At 41.4% G+C, this 22546-nt stretch overlaps 1 protein-coding gene across 1 annotated transcript in view; it reads right to left on the bottom strand.

Annotated features, from left to right (window-relative positions):
• LOC123936368 (cytochrome P450 3A12-like) overlaps positions 1-22546 on the bottom strand; it is a 41324-nt gene that overhangs the window by 18044 nt on the left and 734 nt on the right. The window contains exons 2-5 of the mRNA XM_045996959.1: positions 13890-13983; positions 12654-12706; positions 7491-7590; positions 233-346 (exon numbers count right to left, since the gene is read on the bottom strand). Of these exons, the coding sequence (XP_045852915.1) occupies positions 233-346; positions 7491-7590; positions 12654-12706; positions 13890-13983 (361 nt within the window). The remainder of the gene's footprint in view (positions 1-232; positions 347-7490; positions 7591-12653; positions 12707-13889; positions 13984-22546) is intronic.

A 22546-nucleotide genomic window follows, 5' to 3' on the forward strand; every position in this document is an offset into this window, starting at 1 on the left:
TTTTTTTTAAAGATTTCGTTTATTTATTTGACAGAGAGAGATCACAAGTAGGCAGAGAGGCAAGCAGAGAGAGTGAGAGGGAAGCAGGCTCCCGGCCGAGCAGAGAGCCCAATGCGGGACCCAATCCCAGGACCCCGAGATCATGACCCGAGCCGAAGGCAGTGGCCCAAACCACTGAGCCACCCAGGCGCCCCCTGGATTAACTTTCTAATTGAGCATCTTCTTTTCTTACCTCCTTGAGCTTTCCACTAGTGAAAGTAGGGGACAGCAATGTTCGCATCCTCTTCCATTCTTCATCCTCAGACAAAGAGATTGCACTTTTCATAAACCCCACTGGACCAAGAGCCTAGAGTCAAAGAAAAACACAATTTGCCCTACATAAATTTTGGAGGTCTCAAAGGTCGTGGAAAATTTGTTAAACAGGCAGAAGTTATTCAACAAATATTTTGTGATTATCAACTTAGTCATAGGCCCTATGGCAGGTGATCAACAGATACTTATCCCAAATGCCTAGCTTTTTGCAAGGCTGAGGACACAACCAGCCACCTGCTGTGCTTTCCAGGCTTCATATTCCATCTTCATTTCAGTGCAAATGTCATATGAGAGAATTTGGCAGGGAAACTACTTCTCCAGGGGAATACACAGGATTAACACCTAGTACATTCTCTTTTTTTTTTTTCCATTTTATTTATTTTTTCAGCGTAACAGTATTCATTCTTTTTGCACAACACCCAGTGCTCCATGCAAAACGTGCCCTCCCCATTACCCACCACCTGTTCCCCCAACCTCCCACCCCTGAACCTTCAAAACCCTCAGGTTGCCCCAACCTCCCACCCCTGACCCTTCAAAACCCTCAGGTTGTTTTTCAGAGTCCATCAGTGGAACAGAATAGAGAGCCCAGAAATCGACCCTCAACTCTATGGTCAACTAATCTTCGACAAAGCAGGAAAGAATGTCCAATGGAAAAAAGACAGCCTCTTCAATAAATGGTGCTGGGAAAATTGGACAGCCACATGCAGAAAAATGAAATTGGACCACTTCCTTACACCACACACGAAAATAGACTCCAAATGGATGAAGTACCTCAATGTGAGAAAGGAATCCATCAAAATCCTTGAGGAGAATGCAGGTAGTACATTCTCTTAAACTGTGCAGAGTAGATAGGATTGGTGGAAGGCAGCCAAATAGCCTGGCAAACTGTATGTTGCCTCAGACCAGTTCTACCTTTTGCATATATCCACAGCATATGAAACTCAAAAACTGGATGTCTTGATATGGTGATTTTTTTTAAAGCATTGTAGTTAACACTAAAAAGATTAGGAATCTATTTGCTTTTGTGAAGAAATGGTACAGTAACATGGAAATCTCTTCCCCCTGTGTTTTCCCCAAATGAACATAAGGAAAAAGAGAGAAATGACTCTATTTCTCATCTTGGGATTGGCCTAGCAAGCCAATCAGTTTGAATATTTCTTCCATTTTCTAAAACTATATTTTGTTTTAACATGGATATCTCCATGGCTAAAGTTAACAACTCAGGGAACAAGTGTTAGCAAGGATGCTGAGAAAGGGAACCCTCTTACACTATTGGTAGCCATGCAGACTGGTGCACCATTCTGGAAAACAGTCTGGAGATTCCTCAAAAACTTAAAAATAGAGCTATCCTATGACCCTGCAATTGGACTACTAGGTATTTATCAGAAGGATACAAACATAGATTTGAAGGAACACATGCACCCCAATGATTATCACAGCAGTGTGCAAAATTGCCAAAATACAGAAAGAGCCCAGATGTCCATTAACAGTGGAATTGATAACAAGACACGGTGTGTGTGTGTGTGTGTGTGTGTGTGTGTGTGTGTGTGTGTATACCATATACACGGAATATTATTTAGCCATCAAAAGGAAAAATATCGTGCCATTTGCAACAACATAGATAAAACTGGAGGGTATTATGCTAAGATAAATAAGTTAATCAGAGAAAGCCAATTATGTGATTTCACTCATATGTGGAATTTAAGAAACAAAACAGATGAACATAGAAGGGAAGGAAAAATATAATAAGATAAAAATAGGGAGGCAAACCATAAGACACTCTTTAACCATAGGGAACAAACTGGAAGTTGCTGGGGCGGGGGATGGGATAACTAGATGGTGGGCATTAATTAATGAAGTAAAGAGCACTGGGTGTTGTATGCAACTGATGAATCACTGAATTCTATCTCTGAAACTAATAATACAGTATATGTTAATTAAATGAATTTAAATTTTAAAAATTTTTAAATGAAAATGAAATGGCTACCTTCAACACTGTTTCATGATAAAAACTCACAAACAAGGAAGAAACAGAAAGTTCCTCAACTTAATAACAAGCATCTAAAAACCTTACGCCTAACATCACCCCAGTGAGGAAAGACTGATGTTATATCCCTAAGATGATGAAACAGGACACTTCAGCCTCAGTCACCCCACAAAGAACAACAATCAGACAGTTACTCACAAACAAAAATAGGCTCCAGGACTTAGGAGTCCATTTAAGAAGCTTCAACAACACAGTGGAGCAAATCTCCTGAGAATAACTGTACAAGGAAAGTAGGGAGAAGAGCTTCATTTTGCCTGCATCACCCCGTGACCCAGGCCACCACTGCTCAGCACCAAGAGGACCCCCTCTGACCTGAGATAGTTCCCCTTCCTGGGGAAGGTGAGCGACCATTAGCCCCGGCCCTTCAGGGCATGGCCCAAATGATCTGTTTTGGTTTCAAACCTCCCAGGGACTGGCATGACTGACACAGCTGGTCACAGCTAGGAACAAAGAAGGACAGGACTACCAGTATCGGTCAAGTGGAAGGAGTAACCATGCTTCTCTGTGACCTGATCTGCAGAAGTCTCTGGCAGGCTTTGCTGTTGAGGCAAACAGCTGGCCCAGCACTGTGTACCCTCTAAGATTTTGCTGCTGATAGTCCCAGAGGTTTTCACCCTTGCAGACTCTAGGTGCCAGAGTCCTGCTGTGTCCATCTGCACTCACATCAGTTGCCTCAGCCAGTGCCACCACCAGCACTGTGAGCCCCAAATCTACACCACCAGCCAGTCTTGGCCTCTATGACTAGGCGTATGGACAACACCAGTCCAGACATAACAGCTTTCAGGGGCCTGAGGCCAGGCCTGACTCCTGTCACTGGACTGCACTGCCACTTGAGACCACAGCTAAACCCTGAAGATGCACACCTACACACTGCCAGCCTGACCTCTATTCAAGCCCCACTGTTGGGCATGCAGTACTGGGTATCCCCGAAGCCACATGAGTGCACACAGACAGCTCAGGAACTCAAAGCTACCTGTGTGTCCACAGTTGGTACAGCCCCCATCACTGGCACTAGCTTTGTTTTGGGCATGAGCCTGCTTTCAGCCCTCCAGATAAGTGTGTGCAGAGCACCAGCTCTGGCCACCATTCTCCTTCCCCAGTCTCCTGGCACTGGATCTGGGGGTGCTGCTGAAGACCCCAAAAGCTACCACAGCCACAAAGACCCTCCTCTGCTCTTGCTGCCAAGGAGCATGCAGTTGCTCAAGGTGTGGCCCCCAAATGCATGAACCAGCCATGCCCTCTTTGATTATCTTAAATTATCCAGTCAGAGTGGGGAACAAAAATGAAAAGAATTGAGGGAAAAGCCTACAGGACTGATAGGACACCATCAAGTGAAACAACATTCATATTATGAGAGTCTCAGTAGGGATGTTCCCCCAGTAGGGAAATCTTACTGAAAGAAACAATGGCTGAAAACTTCTCAAACGTAGAGAAATGTATGGAAATCTTGGGTCATGAGGCTTAAAGTTCCCAATAAGACTGAATGTGAAAAGGACTTCTCCAAGAGACATTATAATAAAACTGTCAAAAGTTAAACCCAAAGAAAAAGTCTTGAAAGCAGCAAGAGAAAAGAAGCTCATCACATACAAGGGAACACCATGGGGCTATCAGTGGAATCCCCAGTGGAAATCATGAAAGGCAGAAGATAGTGGACGATTTATTTGAAATGCTGAAAAAAATCCCAACTAAGAATACCTTACTAAGAATACCTAACAAGCCTTTCAGAAATGTGAGAGAGATAAAGACATTTCCAGACAAACAAAAGTGAACAGAATTCATTACCAGTAAGCCTGCCTTACAAGAAATACTAAAGGGAGTCCTTCGAGCTGAAAAACAAAAGGGCAGTTACTAGTAACATGAAATCACATGAAAGTATAAATCTCCCTGGTAAATATAAATGCATAAATTCAGAACACAGTGGTATTGTACTGGTGATATACAAATTACTTAAACTCTAGTGAAAGTTTAAAACAAAAATAATTTTTAAAACTACAGCTAAAAGAATTTGTTAAATACACGATATAAGATACGTAAATTGTGATGTCAAAAACATAAAATTGGTGGGAGAGGAATAAAAGCATTGAGTTTGGAAATAAACAAGTTAAGTCCTTATCCACTTAAAACAGACTACTAGGGGCGCCTGGGTGGCTCAGTGGATTAAGCCGCTGCCTTCGGCTCAGGTCATGATCTCAGGGTCCTGGGATCAAGCCCCGCATCGGGCTCTCTGCTCCGCAGGGAGCCTGCTTCCTCCTCTCTCTCTGCCTGCCTCTCTGCCTACTTGTGATCTCTCTCTCTGTTAAATAAATAAATTCTTTAGAAAAAAAAAAAACAGACTACTATATCTATAAGATATTTTATGTAAACCTCCTGGTAACTGCAAAACAGAAACATAGAGTAGATACAGAAAAGATAGAGAAAAAAAAAAAATCAAAGCATACCACTGTAAAAAAAAAAACACATGAAAGTAAAAAGAAAGACATGTACCAGGAATAATTGATCTATGAAATACCTGGGCTAACAAATGACAATAGTAAATCCTTATCAATAATTACTTTAGGGGCGCCTGGGTGGCTCAGTAGGTTAAAGCCTCTGCCTTTGGCTCGGGTCATGGTCCCAGGGTCCTGGGATTGAGCCCCGCATCGGGCTCTTTGCTCAGCGGGGAGCCTGCTTCCCTTCCTCTCTCTCTCTGCCTGCCTCTCTGCCTACTTGTGATCTCTGTCTGTCAAATAAATAAATAAAAATCTTTAAAAAATAATAATAATTACTTTAAATGTAAAGGGAATGATGAATGGATAAAGACAATGAAATATTACTTGGCCTTAAAAAGGAAGGAAATACTGCCATTTCCAAGCATGGATGAACCTGGACAACAAGGACAACATGCTAAGGGCACTAAGCCAGATACAGAAGGACAGGATTTGCAAGATCTCAATTATAAGTGGAATCTAGAAAAATAAAGTCAAGCACAGTAACAAATAGCGGACTGGTAGTTATCAGGAGCAAAAGAAAGACAGAAATCAAATGGTACAAACTTTTGTTAATGAGATGAAAAAGTTCTGGAGACTGAATATACTGCATGGTGATTATAATTATTAAGACATTTGAAATTTGCTTTAAAAGTAGATCTTACGTGTCCTTTTTTTTTTTTTGACGTTATGTTAGTCACCATACAGTACTTCATTAGTTTTTGATGTAGTGTTCTATCATTCATTGTTCTTAACACAAACACACACACATACACAAAGAAACTCTGGGTGATGATAGACATGTTAATTCATTTGTCATAATCACTTCACAATGTATACATAAATCAAAACATCACACTTAAATATATAGAGTTTTCATTATAAAAAATGTATATATAAATATTTAAATGGTGAAAGACTGAGTGCTTGCCCCTAACATCAGGAACAAGACAAAATGTGTACTCTTACCACTCTGACTTAACATCTCACTAGAAATCCTAGCTAGTGCAATAATACAAAACAAAGAAATAAAGTTGTAAGATTGGAAAGATAAAAATAGGAGCATCCCTATTTCAGGTTACATAATTGTCAATGTAGAAAATCTTGAGAAACGTAAAAACACTTCTGCATCTAATAAATGAGCTAAGCTAGGTTACAGGAAATAAGATCAACACCAAAAATCAACCACATTTCTATATAATAAGAATATGTCAAAATACATTAAAAACACCATAATAATTATAATCACACAAAGAAGGTGAAATACTTTAGATGTATATCTAACAAAACATAAATGGTTTTCCTGTGCTGAGAACTAAATGTTGGTGAAAAGAATCAAAGAAAACCTAAATAAACACATATTGCATTCATACATTGAAAGATGTGACTTAGTAAAGATAAGAGATTTTCTGCATACTGATCGATAGTTTAAATCATGTCTTTAAAAATCCTCACAAATATTATGTAAACCTAGATAAGCTAATTCTAAATTTGTATGAAAAGGCAAAGGAGTTGAAATACCTAAAACAATTTCAACAAAAAATAAAATGGGAGGAATCATTGTTCATGATGCTGACTTACTGTATGGCCACAGTAATCAAGAGAGCCTGATATTGATGGATAGAGAGATACAGAGATCGAAGAACAGAACAGAGAATGAGAAATAGACACACACACACATACGCCCAACTCAATTTTGATATTGGTACAAAAGCAATTCAATGGAGAAAGTACAGTATTTTCACAAATGGTGCTGGAGCAATTAGACATCCATAGGCCAAACACAAAGATCTTTCACTTAAACTTCAGACCTCACAATTAACACTTAAAATTAACACAAAATGGATCACAAACTTAAATGTGAAAGTTATAACTATGTAAGATGTATATTATAACTACTTAAATGTAAAACAAAAAGATAACTACTTGGAGAAAATCCTTGGGACTTAGGGCTAGGTAAAGATTTTTCAAACTTGATACCAAAGTCACAGTCCATAAGAGGATAAAAGGATAACCTGACCTTACCAAAATAAAAAAAAAAAAAAAGTTTGCTCTGCTGAAGACCCTGAGACAAGGAAGAGAGAAACTACACACCATGCCTATAAAAGAATACTAAGGAGATGTTTTGGTAATGGAACAGCTCCATAACATCATTGGGTTGGTAGATACACAAATCTACATAATCTACATATGAGAGCAACATTCAGAGAACAACACACCCCCCCACACACACAAGTGCATATAAAACTGTTGAAATCTGGGGCCACCTGGGTGGCTCAGTCATTAAGTGTCTGCCTTTGGCTCAGGTCATGATCCCAGGGTCCTGGGATCAAGTCCCACATTGGGCTCCCTGCTTGGTGGGAAGCCTGCTTCTCCCTCTCCTACTCCCCCTGTTTGTGTTCTGTCTCTCACTGGCTCTCTGTCAAATAAATAAATAAAAGTATTTTTTTAAAGGTTGAAATCTAAGTTCTGTGATGAGAACCAATGTCAAACTCCGCTTGGACACAGTACTATAGTTAAGCAAGATATTACCTTAGAGGAAACAGCTTGAAGGTTACATGACACGGGACCTCCTGTTACAACTTTCTGTGAATCTCTTCTTATTTAAAAAAATGTTTTATAAATAAATAAATAAATATGTAAATTTAAAATAAATCCATGCTTACCCGCCGGTTTGTGAAGACAGAGTAACATTCTTTCACTAGTACTGTTTTGATCATGTCCGGATCCGTGATAGCCAACACAGGCTGTCGCCCATCATAAAACCTGTGTGGGGAAAACAGACCTGATTACACTTAACATGACAGTTTCTACAGCTGCAGCCATGCCTGGAAGTAGACTTTTATCCTGATCATACCTAATCCATTCTCTGAGATCATGGTTAGAAATACCATTACATCAAATATTTTAGAAGTATTTCAAACATTGCAAACAATTTACATATATTATGAAAAAGGAAGTTAGGTTGGCATAGTACTAGAAGTCCTAGCAACAGCAAACAGACAACAACAACATAAATAAATAAATAAATAAATAAATAAATAGTATTTGAATTGTCAAGGAAGAAGTCAAACTCTCTCTCTTTGCAGATGACATGATATTTTATATGGAAAACTCAAAAGACTCCATTCCCAAACTACTAGAACTCATACAGCAATTCAGTAATATGGCAGGATACAAAATCAGTGTGCAGAAACCAGTTGCTTTCTTATACACTAACAATGAAAATAAAGAAAGGGAAACTAGAGAATTGATTCCATTTACTACAGCACCAAGAACCATAAGATACCCAGGAATAAATTTAACCAAAGAGGTAAAGGATCTGTACTTGAGGAGCTACAGAACATTCATGAAAGAAATTAAAGAAGACACAAAAAGATGGAAAAGCATTCCATGCTTGTGGATCCAAAGAATAAACATTGTTAAAATGTCTATACTGCCTAGAGCAATCTATACTTTCAATGCCATCCTGATCAAAATTCCAGTGTAACAGTATTCATTCTTTTTGCACAACACCCAGTGCTCCATGCAAAACGTGCCCTCCCCATTACCCACCACCTGTTCCCCCAACCTCCCACCCCTGACCCTTCAAAACCCTCAGGTTGTTTTTCAGAGTACATAGTCTCTTATGGTTCGCCTCCCCTCCCCAATGTCCATAGCCCGCTCCCCCTCTCCCAATCCCACCTCCCCCCAGCAACCCCCACTTTGTTTTGTGAGATTAAGAGTCATTTATGGTTTGTCTCCCTCCCAATCCCATCTTGTTTCATTTACTCTTCTCCTATCCCCCTACCCCCCCATGTTGCTTCTCCATGTCCTCATATCAGGGAGATCATATGATAGTTGTCTTTCTCCGATTGACTTATTTCACTAAGCATGATACGCTCTAGTTCCATCCACGTCGTCGCAAATGGCATGATTTCATTTCTTTTGATGGCTGCATAGTATTCCATTGTGTATATATACCACCTCTTCTTTATCCATTCATCTGTTGATGGACATCTAGGTTCTTTCCATAGTCTGGCTATTGTAGACATTGCTGCTATAAACATTCGGGTACACGTGCCCCTTCGGATCACTATGTTTGTATCTTTAGGGTAAATACCCAGTAGTGCAATTGCTGGGTCATAGGGTAGTTCTATTTTCAACATTTTGAGGAACCTCCATGCTGTTTTCCAGAGTGGTTGCACCAGCTTGCATTCCCACCAACAGTGGAGGAGGGTTCCCCTTTCTCCACATCCTCTCCAGCATCTGTCATTTCCTGACTTGTTCATTTTAGCCATTCTGACTGGTGTGAGGTGATATCTCATTGTGGTTTTGATTTGTATTTCCCTGATGCCGAGTGACGTGGAGCACTTTTTCATGTGTCTGTTGGCCATCTGGATGTCTTCTTTGCAGAAATGTCTGTTCATGTCCTCTGCCCATTTCTTGATTGGATTGTTTGTTCTTTGGGTGTTGAGTTTGCTAAGTTCCTTATAGATTTTGGATACTAGCCCTTTATCTGATATGTCGTTTGCAAATATCTTCTCCCATTCTGTCAGTTGTCTTTTGGTTTTGTTAACTGTTTCCTTTGCTGTGCAAAAGCTTTTGATCTTGATGAAATCCCAATAGTTCATTTTTGCCCTTGCTTCCCTTGCCTTTGCCGTTGTTCCTAGGAAGATGTTGCTACGGCATTTTTCAAAAAGCTGGGACAAACAATCCTAAAATTTGTATGGAACCAGAAGAGACTGAATTGCTAAGGAAATGTTGAAAAAGAAAAACAAAACTGGGGGCATCACGTTACCTGATTTCAAGGTTTACTACAAAGCTGTGATCACCAAGACAGTGTGGTACTGGCACAAAAACAGACACATAGATCAGTGGAACAGAGCAGAGAGCCCAGATATGGACCCACAACTCTATGGTCAAATAATCTTTGACAAAGCAGGAAAAAATATCTAGTGGAAAAAAGACAGTCTCTTAATGGTCCTGAGAAAATTGGACAGCTATGTATGGAAGAATGAAACTTGACCATTCTCTTACACCATACATAAAGATAAACTCAAAATGGAGAAAAGACCTCAACATGAGGCAGGAATCTATCAGAATCCTAGAGGAGAACACAGGCAGTAACCTCTTCAACATCAGCCACAGCAACTTCTTTCAAGACATATGTCCAAAGGTAAAGGAAACAAAAGCAAAAATGAACTTTTGGGACTTCATCAAGATCAAAAGCTTCTGCACAGCAAAGGAAACAGTCAACAAAACAAAGAGGCAACCCACAGAATGAGAGAAGATATTCGCAAATGACACTACAGACAAAGGGCTGTTATCCAAAATCTATAAAGAACTCCTCAAACTCAACACACACAAAACAGATAATCACGTCAAAAAATGGGCAGAAGACATGAACAGACACTTATCCAACGAAGACACAAATGGCCAAGAGACACGTGAAAAAATGTTCATCATCATTAGCCATCAGGGAGATTCCAATCAAAACCACACTGAAATACCACCTTATACCAGTTAGAATGGCCAAAATCAACAAGACAGTAAATAACAAGTGTTGGTGAGGGTGTGGAGAAAGGGGAACCCTCTTACACTGTTGGTGGGAATGCAAGTTGGTGCAGCCACTTTGGAAAACAGTGTGGAGATTCCTTAAGAAATTAAAAATAGAGCTACCTTATGACCCTACAATTGCACTGCTGGGTATTTACCCCAAAGATACAGATGTAGTGAAAAGAAGGGCCATATGTACCCCAATGTTCATAGCAGCAATGGCCACTATGGCCAAACTGGAAAGAGCCAAGACATCCTTCAACAGACTAATGGATAAAGAAGATATGGTCCATATATACAATGGAGTATTATGCCTCCATCAGAAAAGTTGAATATCCAACTTTTGTATCAACATGGATGGAACTGGAGGAGATTATGCTGAGTGAAATAAGTCGAGCAGAGAGAGTCAATTATCATACGGTTTCACTTACTTGTGGAGCATAAGGAATAACACGAAGGACATTGGGAGATGGAGAGGAGAAGTAAGTTGGGGGAAACCGGAGGGGGAGACAATCAGGAGAGACTGTGGACTCTGAGAAACAAACAGGGTTTTGGAGGGGAGGGAGGTGGGGGGTTGGGTGAGCCTGGTGGTGGGTATTCAGGAGGGCACATATTGCATGGAGCAGTGGGTATGGTGCATAAACAATGAATCTTGAAACACTGAAAAAAATCATAAAATAAAATTACCAAAAAAAAGGAAGTTGGGTTGGTAAATAACTGAAGGCAAGTAACTTATCTAAGAACAAAACAATAATGGAGAGTCTGCCCACCCAGTCACTACAAATTATAATTTTGAAGATACATCAAACACATGAAATGCATAGGAGAGAATATTAGATGAAAATTATAGACACAGGGATCAGAAATATGCAAATAAAAAGACTTGGAATGCTTAAAAAGTGACGGCAAAATTATCAATTATTTCTTTGCCCTATTTACTAAAAGAAATTTCCTAGTTACACTCTAAAAGAAATATTATTTTAAATATTATAGAGGTCCTTGATAGCATTAGATCAGAAAACCTTGAAACAAAAAAAAAGAGAGAATAAAGACATAGAGAGGAACATGTATCATTCACTGAGACATATTTTCTATTATACATATTTATTCTTATACGTGGGTCCCAAGTTGGGTTTCTCGGGCTTCGTGTAGGTGACATTCCTAAGCAGCAGAGCATGCCCACTTCCGCACATACCTCACACAAAGCTGACTCTTCATGTGTGATCTATCCTTATCCGCCTGACCTCATGACTGTCAGTATGGCCTGTTAATGAGAATCTGCCACCGGCATGGGCTTTACTTTAAGCTTAATTACACCACCATTTGGCACCTTGTTTTCCATAATAAATCATTTGCATTTACTAGAACAAAAATGAAAGATTTCCCCAAAGTCCTCTATTTTTTTGACATCCCAGAGAAATATCAAATGATTCTGCGATCACATCTAAAAATGGATGACACGAAACACTACCCATCTCCAGAAAGTATTCTAAAATGCAGAAGCTTTCAGTGGGAGTCATGTCCACTTAGCGTTGAAGCAGTGATAGAAGTTACTGAGGTGGCACTCAGGTCTGCTCTCCCAACAGCCTGATCATATTTCTTGGATGATTCCCCTTGTCCCGTCCTATTTGTTCAAAAGAGCCAGGGTGGACAAAGGACAGTGCTTTTTTGTTACCGTATATATTCATGATCTCACATGGCCTTAATATTGCTTCCACTTCTAGTTCAATTGAGATTCCTGGGACCCACCCCACATCCTCCAGATTCAGTGTTCCTGGGGGATGGGGCTAAAGAATCTGCATTTTTAACAAGATCTCCCAGGTGGTTCTTATCCACAGCCAACCATGAGAACCAGGTACTAACAGCAGAACTGAAGCCCACAATATAAGACTGGCTCCATCCAGAGCTGACCAGGACTGAATGTGGGAAGGGGCAGGGGAGCTGAACCACTGGTGATCCAGAGATCTGGGTTCTTTCTATGCCACCATATTGCTTATGGGCCAAAGCAAGTCAGCAGAGTCCTATGGCTTCTGAGGACATGACCAGAGAAGATAAGGAGGTACAGAGGGGTACAACACTGGCTGTGAGCAGCCCCAGCACCACGTATACCTCTCCAGACCCAATTCATACTTAGACCCGCACACCTGGTGACACATGGGATCCCAGGAATCAGAGGTTCCAGAAGCTTTACTACAGCAGGCTTCATGCCAAAGGGCACTTGACTGAGACTGTTCACACCACGGGGGCTTCATCATAATGAGCCTATCCAGTGGAAGTTCCAGAATACTCACCCCCATGTTCTTCCATACTTTCTAAAACATTCCATGTCAAAAACAGAAACACCCTGCAAGAAGAAATGAAACATATTACTAAACTAAATGTACTGGGTCCTACCTCTAATAGGGACAAAAATGACCCAGACCGCATGAAATGCAGCTTACTAGCCCTCACTGGCAGTGAGAGGGAAGCTCTTATTCACAGGTGTCTTACTGGAAAGGAGAGAAAACAAGAAGATATTGAAATGGAGAAATTCAAGTCCCTCTTGAATCCCCTCCAAGTGTTGCAGACACTGAACAACTCACCCTGTCGGTCAAGGTTACAGAACCTCTGTATTTCTGGCATGTTTGGCTTATGCACATGTTGTCTCTAAATCTCAGAACCCTCTGAATTATTACCTCAGGGCCACATGGGAAAACAAGAGCTGAAGGAACGTCAGTGTGGCCTGCACACTCTGAACCCCCAGTCAGCATCCTGTTCATTGATCTCAAGAGCACAACTGAAATTCCAATGGATTTAGGAAATTAAGACACCAGTGACCTCTTTTCGTCTAGCAAATTTACATAACTCTAAACATGTTTGTTGAGTGAGAAAGTGAGAGATGAGTGAATGAATGATAAGGCAGCCTCACCTTTCCCTCATCCAGCTCCACACAGAAAGGGGGGACCAGGCCACCACTCCACAAGGGGGAGAACAAATTAGAACCTTGATAGGAGTTTTCGGTTTTGTCACTTAAGAAAAAACAACAAAACTTCCTCTCCCTAAGTTTGATGTTCTAATCATGCAAAACAGGGTCCCAGAAATGTGGATCTTGGGGTGCTGGTACTAAGGAGTTGATCTGAGAAAAGTGGAAAGGAATTACTGCTTTTTTGGAGAGAAAAATTCTGGGAAGTTATTAGATAATAATTGGGCACCGAGGGTCTCAGTGGGGAGAAGTGGGATCTGAGAAACAAGCCTCAGGTCTGGGGGAAAGGAACTCCACAGCAGAGAGCAGCCTGCACATGAGACTGCCAGCTCGCCCTAAGATGTGAGCTCCTAACCTTCTGCTCACTGAGCAAACTCTGAGACTCCTAACAGCAGAGAATAGAGCCCTGGGGTAGACCTGGCCATGTGCTGGGTGCAGCCTAAGACACCACTTCTGGGAAGTCTGAAACCTAAGCACTTCCCCTGAGGAGGAGCATTTTTACAATGAAACTAAGCTGGGATTGGCAACCATAAGAAGCAGACGAGGGAGCTCAAACAACACTCACCTTACGGTAGGCCAGAGCAGTGCCCACGAAAGGCAGAGGTTTGGGCCCAGGAATTCCCAGCTTCTTAAAAAGTCCATGTGTGGAGGTCCCATATCTATAAAGGGAAAGAGAAAGCCAGGTCACAGGGATGATGTAGTAAGTGCTGGGGCTGGTCAGTCACTGACACAAAATGAACAGGTAAGAGGAGAGGTAACATACAGGCAAGAAATAGTAACAGTAATTCCAATGGCAATAATTATATTCACTCATCATCTGCTTTTCCACCTCCACTAGGCCTCACAAAAAGTAAGGATGATTAGCTAAGAGCAGCTGAAATCTTCACAGTTCCAACCCTAAAGTGAAGACTAGATAAGTGTTTCCACACTTGAGAACTCCTGAAAGGTTCATGCTGATTTCTTCCAGGAAATTCACTCATGCTTATTCAGTAAGTGACTCTTCCATGATCTGGGAGATTCTCATTCTAGGTGGAAAGAGAAAAGACTGTTTCTCTCTTCTGATGAGGAGATTTTATTTAATTGCATCCACTTAAGAGCTGAGGGTTACTGAGAGCTTAGAATGATAATGTTCATACAGTTTGCTTGGAGACTTCTGTGTTTTTCTTTCCTTATGAACCCTGTTTTTTGTGGGAAATGGTCCTTCTTATATCTATCTTCATAAGGAGGGTTTGAGCAAGACAGTATTCTCATTGATATACAATGAAAACTGTGTCCAAGGCTCCACTGGCCTCACTGAAAAGTGAGATGCTTTCAGCATGGTCCTATTCTGTTGTCAGGCACTCCGGTTCTCTTGAGCTGCAGAGAAGGGCGACTGACCCATGTGTGCCCTAAATGATACCATATAAAAGAATGAGTAAGGAAACAATCCTTTTCCATACCATTCTTCCCCTCATGTCATCTGACCCTCCAACCTGAGATACTCACCTGCTCAGCACACTACCAAATACACTCTTCTTTTTTTTCAAGATGTTCACTCACAATGCACTTAGTTTACCAACGCTGTGCATCAGCTGTCTCAGAAACCCATTATGGATGGTGTTCCCTAAGGCAGGCCTGCCTGTAATCATCTTTCATTTGCCATGCGTGGAAACCCACAACTGCATCCTTGCAAACCTTCCACTTAGGCGTTGCTGACAGATGGCAGAGTAGAGTAAAAAGGATGAGGAAAGAGGCTCCAGTAACCGTTTTAATCATAACTTGCTAAGCCTACAAGGCTAACCCCATAGTGGCAAATGAGGACAGTATGGTGGGAAAGGATGCTAGGTAGACATTGTTACATGCCCTACAAGTCTTTCAGCTAACAGATAGGGGGCCTTCCAAAGTCTAGATACCTGCAATCGACAGCAGAATACATGTTATGCAACATAAAATGAGTAATGACAAAATGTTCTATAGGATGGAATGAAGACCTTGTCTCCTCATCTCTGGAGTGTAGCCTTTAAGATAGTACAGTTTCCAAACAGTCTGTACAAATCCAGCAAATCTTATGTTATAAAATAGCCAAATAAATCCACAAATTTCATGAATGGACATGTATTAAGGGACCAGCAGAGGGCCTTACCCAGACCCAGCTGAGTGTCTGGATCTTTATTCCAGAACAGTAGGACACATGAGTATCAACTGCCAGAACGGGGGGCGGCCTTGGCTAGTCCCACCTCCGTTCCTTCCTTGCCATTCCCACCACATCAATTCCTGTTTCTAAATATTTGACGGGCTCCATGAACTCCCAAGTGACGCCAAGCAAGTGAGTGAATGTGTCAGCAACACCGGACCCAGGGAAATATCTGGTTTAGAGTCTAAACTCACATGGCTCCATAAAAAGGCAGAGGGTGGGCTGGGTGAATTTTTCTGATTCTTTCCAGTTTCCCTCTTCTTGACAGCATCATGCTGCTGCTCGTAAAAAGGAAGGGGCTAACAATAGCGCCACTCATTTTTATTGCCATTACATTGCATGGCACGCAGAGGCACTGTCTCAGCTCCTGACGCGTGGCTACACCCATGTCCTCTAATTCTACTGCATTGATCGCAGGATAGTGACCATATCCAGGGACAGCCCCACTGCCAGACAGACTTCACACAATGTGGCTTATATGGCGGTCCTGTCCCCTGACTTGCAGTCCCGTGACAACCTTCTGTAGGATCAGGGTCAAGGAGTATCTCTCAGAGGTCTGCTCTGAGGGAGGAATATTCCCCCACTCCACCCCAGAGTCCTGCCTGGATGCCTCTCACATCAATACCAGCTCACAGTATCACTACTCACCTGTGCTGAGAGGTTAAAATAACCTGCTGGAAAGTAAACCGTCAATAAAACAAAGAGGCAACACATGGAATGGGAGAAGATATTTGCAAATGACACTACAGTCAAAGGGCTGGTATCCAAAATCTATAAAGAAGTTCTCAAACTCAACACCCAAAAAACAAATAATCAAAAAATGGGCAGAAGACATGAACAGACACTTCTCCAAAGAAGACATACAAATGGCTATCAGACACATGAAAAAATATTCAGCATCATTAGCCATTAGGGAAATACAAATCAAAACCGCATTGAGATACCACCTTACACCAGTTAGAACAGCAAGAATTAACAAGGCAGGAAACTACAAATATTGGAGAGGATGTGGAGAAAGGGGAATCCTCTTAACCCTGTTGGTGGGAATGTAAGTTGGTGCAGCCATTTTGGAAAACAGTGTGGAGTTTCCTCAAAAAGTTAAAAATAGAGCTACCCTTTGACCCAGCAATTGCACTACTGGGTATTTACCCCAAAGATACAGATGTGGTGAAAAGAAGGGGCACATAGACCCCAATGTTCATAGCAACAATGTCCACAATAGTCAAACTGTAGAAGGAGCTGAGATGCCCTTTAACAGATAAATGGATAAAGAAGATGTGGTCCATATATACAACGGAATATTAGTCAGCCATCAGAAAGGATGAACACCCACCATTTGCTATGACATGGATGGAACAGGAGGAGATTATGCTAAGTGAAGTAAATCAAGCACAGAAAGACAATTATCACATGGTTTCACTTATTTTGAACATAAGGAATAGCATGGAGGACATTAGGAGAAGGAAGGGGAAAATGAAGCCGGAGAAATCGGAGGGGGAGATGAACCATGAGAGACTACAGACTCTGGGAAACAATCTGAGGGTTTCTGAAGGAAGAGGAGTGGGGGGATGGGTTAGCCCAGTGATGGGTATTAAGGAGGGCACATATTGCATGTAGCACTGGGTATTATATGCAAACAATGAATCATGGAACACTACATCAAAAACTAATGATGTACAGTATGGTGACTAACATAATATAATAAAAAGAAGAATTTGGATATGCTCTCTTAGGAAGTGACTTGTCCATTTTTCTGTTGGGCTGTCCATTTTTTTTCTTATTGATTTGTAGAAGTTGTTTCTACATTGTGAGTAGGAGTTCTGTATTGGATGTATGTATTACAAATACCTTCACCCACTCTGTAGCTCATCTTCCCACTCTCCTTATTGGAGTCTTTTCTTTAAGATTTTATTTATTTGACAGACAGAGATCACAATTAGGCAGAGAGGCAGGCAGAGAAAGAGGGGGAAGCAGGCTCCTGCTGAGCAGAGAGCCCCATGCGAGGCTCCATCCCAGGACCCTGGGATCATGACCTGAGCTGAAGGCAGAGGCTTTAACCCACTGAACCACCCAGGTGCCCCTCCCTATGGAATCTTTAAATGAACAGAAGTTCTTACCAATCTTGTCCCTTTATAACTAGTTGCTTTCTGTGTTCTTTTTGTTTTGTTTTGTTTTGTTTTTTGCTAATCTTCCAAATTCTTTTTTTTTATTTCTTTTCAGCGTAACAGTATTCATTGTTTTTGCACCACACCCAGTGCTCCATGCAATGCGTGCCCTCCCTAATACCCACCACCTTGTTCCCCCAACCTCCCAACCCCTGCCCCTTCAAGACCCTCAGGTTGTTTTTCAGAGTCCATAGTCTCTCATGGTTCACCTCCCCTTCCAATTTCCCTCCACTCCCTCTCCTCTCCATCTCCCCATGTCCTCCATGTTATTTGTTATGCTCCACAAATAAGTGAGACCATATGATACTTGACTCTCTCTGCTTGACTTATTTCGCTCAGCATAATCTCTTCCAGTCCCGTCCATGTTGCTACAAAAGTTGGGTATTCATCCTTTCTGATGGAGGCATAATACTCCATCGTGTATATGGACCACATCTTCCTTATCCATTCGTCCGTTGAAGGGCATCTTGGTTCACTTTCTGTGTTCTATAGATAAACTTCAGGTTGTCCCTAGGTAATAAAGATATTTTACTTTGCCTTCTCCCCAAAAATTAAAAAATTAAAAATGAAAAATACATGTGCACCTGCTGTGCATATTTATTTAAAAACATACACAACATATATCATAGAAGCATGCATGTGGACAGTAAATTCACATTGCCAACGTTACTCTAGAAGGCTGAAGTTATTACGCACCTTTATAGTCACAAAAGCTAAACCAACAACCCTCTTCAGAAAGAATATGCTAGAAATAGGATGCCTGGGTGGCTCAGTCAGTTAAGAGGCTGCCCTTGGCTCAGGTCATGATCCCAGGGTCCTGGGATCAAGTCCTACATTGGACTCCATGTTCATCAGGGAGACTGCTTCTGCCTCTGCGTGCCACTCCCCTTGCTTGTGCTCTCTCCCTCTCTCTCTGACAAATAAATAAAATCTTAAAAAATAAATATATATTAACTTTAAAAATTTTTTTAAAAATATGCTAGAAATAGTTTGCCTCAGCAAAAAACCTATTATTAAGCAGAATTAAATTAAACCACATCAGTTACTCCTAAATGTCATTACACAGAAACTGTGTTACCACAATCCCCAGCATTCCTAACCTTTCTCTCAGAAAATGAAAATGAGGTATCCATGTTCTATATTCACATCCTCACGATTTCCTACTCTTTAAAAAAGTGAAATTGAGGCACAGATCACATGTGACCTGGAGGAGCTGTCCCTACCCATACTGTGAAACTATCCTTTCCCAACCTGCTCCATGATGCCGGGAATCGCACCACTAAAAGGAATTGCTCTGCTAGATGTTTTGATTCCTCTTCCAAATGGCTAACAGACACATGAAAAAATGTTCATCATCAATAGCCATCAGGGAAATTCAAATCAAAACCACATTGAGATACTACCTTACACCAGTTAGAATGGCCCAAATCGGGTACCTGGGTGGCTCAGTGGGTTAAGCCTCTGCCTTTGGCTCAGGTCATGATCTCAGGGTCCTGGGATTGAGGCCCACATTGGGCTCTCTGCTTGGCAGGGAGCCTGCTTCCCCCCCTTTCTCTCCGCCTGCCTCTCTGCCTACTGTCTGTCAAATAAATAAATAAAATCTTAAAAAAAAAAAAAGAATGGCCAAAATCAACAAGACAGTAAACAACAAGTTGGAGAGGATGTGGAGAAAGGGGAACCCTCTTACACTGTTGGTGGGAATGCAAGTTGGTGCAGCCACTTTGGAGAACAGTGTGGAGATCCTTAAGAAATTAAAACTAGAGCTACCTTATGACCCTGCAATTGCACTGCTGGGTATTTACCACAAAGATACAGATGTAGTGAAAAGAAGGGCCATCTGTACCCCAATGTTCATAGCAGCAATGGCCACAGTTGCCAAACTGGAAAGAGCCAAGATGCCCTTCAACGGACAAATGGATAAGGAAGATGTGGTACATATACACAACGGAGTATTACGCTTCCATCAGAAAGGATGAATACCCAACTTTTGTATCAACATAGACAGGACTAGAGGAGATTATGTTCAGTGAAATAAATCAAGGAGAGAAAGTCAGTTATCATATGGTTTCACTTACTTGTGGAGCATAAGGAATAACTTGGAGGATATTAGGAGAAGGAAAGGAAAAGTGAATTGGGGAAATCAGAGGGGGAGATAAAGCATGAAAGACTGGGGACTCTGAGAAATAAACTGAGGGTTTTGGAGGGGAGGGGGATGGGGGGATTGGTGAGCTTGGTGGTGGGTATTAAGGAGGGCATGTATTGCATGGAGCACTGGGTGTGGTGCATAAACAATGAATCTTGGAACACTGAAAAAATAAAACAATTTTTTTAAAAAAATCCAAATCGGGGAGTAGCCTGGGTGGCTCAGTCAGTTAAGCATCTGCCTTCAGCTCAGGTCATGATCCCAGGGTCCAGGGATCAAGCTTCACATCAGGCTCCCTGCTCAGTGGGGAGTCTGCTTTTCCCTCTCCTGCCACTCCCCCATGAATGCGCTCTCTCTCTCTCTCTCTCTCTGAGAATAAATAAATAAAATCCTTTAAAATTAAAAATAAAATAAAATTCAAATTGGCTTTCAGGATCTGTCTTTGTGACTGCTGGCAGATTTCATATGGGGTGGGGGGCAGAATCTTTATATTGATGCTAACCCTCCAAGACACTGGAAAGAAAAGGTGAAATGAATAAAAGTCCCGCATCCGGCTCTCTGCTCAACAGGGAGCCTGCTTCCTCCTCTCTCTCTGCCTGCCTTTCTGCCTACTTGTGATCTCTGTCTGTCAAATAAATAAATCATTTTTTTAAAAAAAAAAAAAAAAAAGAAAAAAGAAATTGGCCAAGTCCATAAAAACAGACACATAGACCAGTGGAACAGAGTAGAGAGCCCAGATATGGACCCTCAACTCTATGGTCAAATAATCTTCGACAAAGCAGGAAAAAATATACAGTGGAAAAAGACAGTCTCTTCAATAAATGGTGCTGGGAAAACTGGACAGCGATATGTAGAAGAATGAAACTCGACCATTCTCTTACACCATACACAAAGATAAACTCGAAATGGATAAAAGACCTCAAGGTGAGACTGGAATCCATAAGAATCCTAGAGGAGAACATAGGCAGTAACCTCTTCGATATCAGCTACAGCAACTACTTTCAAGATATGTCTCCAAACGGGACTGGAAGAAATTATGCTGAGCGAAATAAGTCAAGCAGAGAGAGTCAAGTATCATATGGTCTCACTTATTTATGGAGCATAGCAAATAACATGGAGGACATGGGGAGATGGAGAGGAGAGGGAGTTGAGGGAAACTGGAAGGGGAGATGAACCATGAGAGACTATGGACTCTGAAAAACAACCAGAGGGTTTTGAAGGGGCAGGGGGTTGGGAGGTTGAGGAACAAGGTGGTGGGTAATAGGGAGGGCACGTACTGCATGGAGCACTGGGTGTGATGCCAAAACAATGAACACTGTTATGCTGTAAATAAACAAATAATAATAAAAAAAGATATGTCTCCAAAGGCAAAGGAAACAAAAGGGAAAATGAACTTTTGGGACTTCATCAAGATCAAAAGCTTCTGCACAGCAAAGGAAACAGTCAACAAAACAAAGAGGCAACCCACAGAATGGGAGAAGATATTTGCAAATGACAGTACAGACAAAAGGTTGATATCCAGGATCTATAAAGAACTTCTCAAACTCAACACACACAAAACAGATAATCATATCAAAAAATGGGAAGAAGATATGAACAGACACTTCTCCAATGAAGACATACAAATGGCTATCAGACACATGAAAAAATGCTCATCATCACTAGCCATCAGGGAGATTCAAATTAAAACCACATTGAGATATCACCTTACACCAGTTAGAATTGCATGGAGCACTGGGTGTGGTGCAAAAACAATAAATACTGTTACGCTGAAAATAAATTAAAAAAAAAAAAAAAGAATGGCCAAAATTAGCAAGAGGGAAACAACATGTGTTGGAGAGGATGTGGAGAAAGAGGAACCCTCTTACACTGTTGGTGGGAATGCAAGTTGGTGCAGCCACTTTGGAGAACAGTGTGGAGATTCCTCAAGAAATTAAAAATAGAGCTTACCGATGACCCTGCAATCGCACTGCTGGGTATTTACCCCAAAGATACAGATGTAGTGAAAAGAAGAGCCATCTGTACCCCAATGTTTATAGCGGCAATGGCCATGGTCGCCAAACTGTGGAAAGAACCAAGATGCCCTTCAACGGACAAATGGATAAGGAAGATGTGGTCCATATACACGATGGAGTATTATGCCTCCATCAGAAAGGATGAATACCCAACTTTTGTAGCAACATGGACGGGACTGGAAGAGATTATGCTGAGTGAAATAAGTCAGGCAGAGAGAGTCAAGTATCATATGGTTTCACTTATTTGTGGAGCATAACAAATAACATGGAGGACATGGGGAGATGGAGAGGAGAAGGGAGTTGAGGGAAATTGGAAGGGGAGGTGAACCATGAGAGACTATGGACTCGAAAAACAACCTGAGGGTTTTGAAGGGGCAGGGTGTGGGAGGTTGGGGAACCAGGGGTTGGGTAATAGGGAGGGCACGTATTGCATGGAGCACTGGGTGTGGTGCAAAAACAATGAATACTGTTACGCTGAAAAGAAATTTTAAAAAAAAACAAGCAAAGGAATGAGCAAAAAAAAAAAAAAAAAGATTATATACTTAATAAATGAGTGAGTTGGGAATTAAAAAAAAAAGAAATCGGCCAAGTCTCCTCAGCTCTAAAGATGCTCATTTAGAGTTCAAGAGCTCTACATATTACAGGGCCAGGGGATAGTTAGGAGAGGGGCAGAAAAAGGAGGAAAGAGCCTAGTCAGAAGAGAAAGTGAGGCATCTCCAGCTCCCT

The sequence above is a fragment of the Meles meles genome, unplaced genomic scaffold, assembly GCF_922984935.1.
Source record: "Meles meles unplaced genomic scaffold, mMelMel3.1 paternal haplotype, whole genome shotgun sequence".
NCBI classification, from domain to species: Eukaryota; Metazoa; Chordata; class Mammalia; order Carnivora; family Mustelidae; genus Meles; species Meles meles.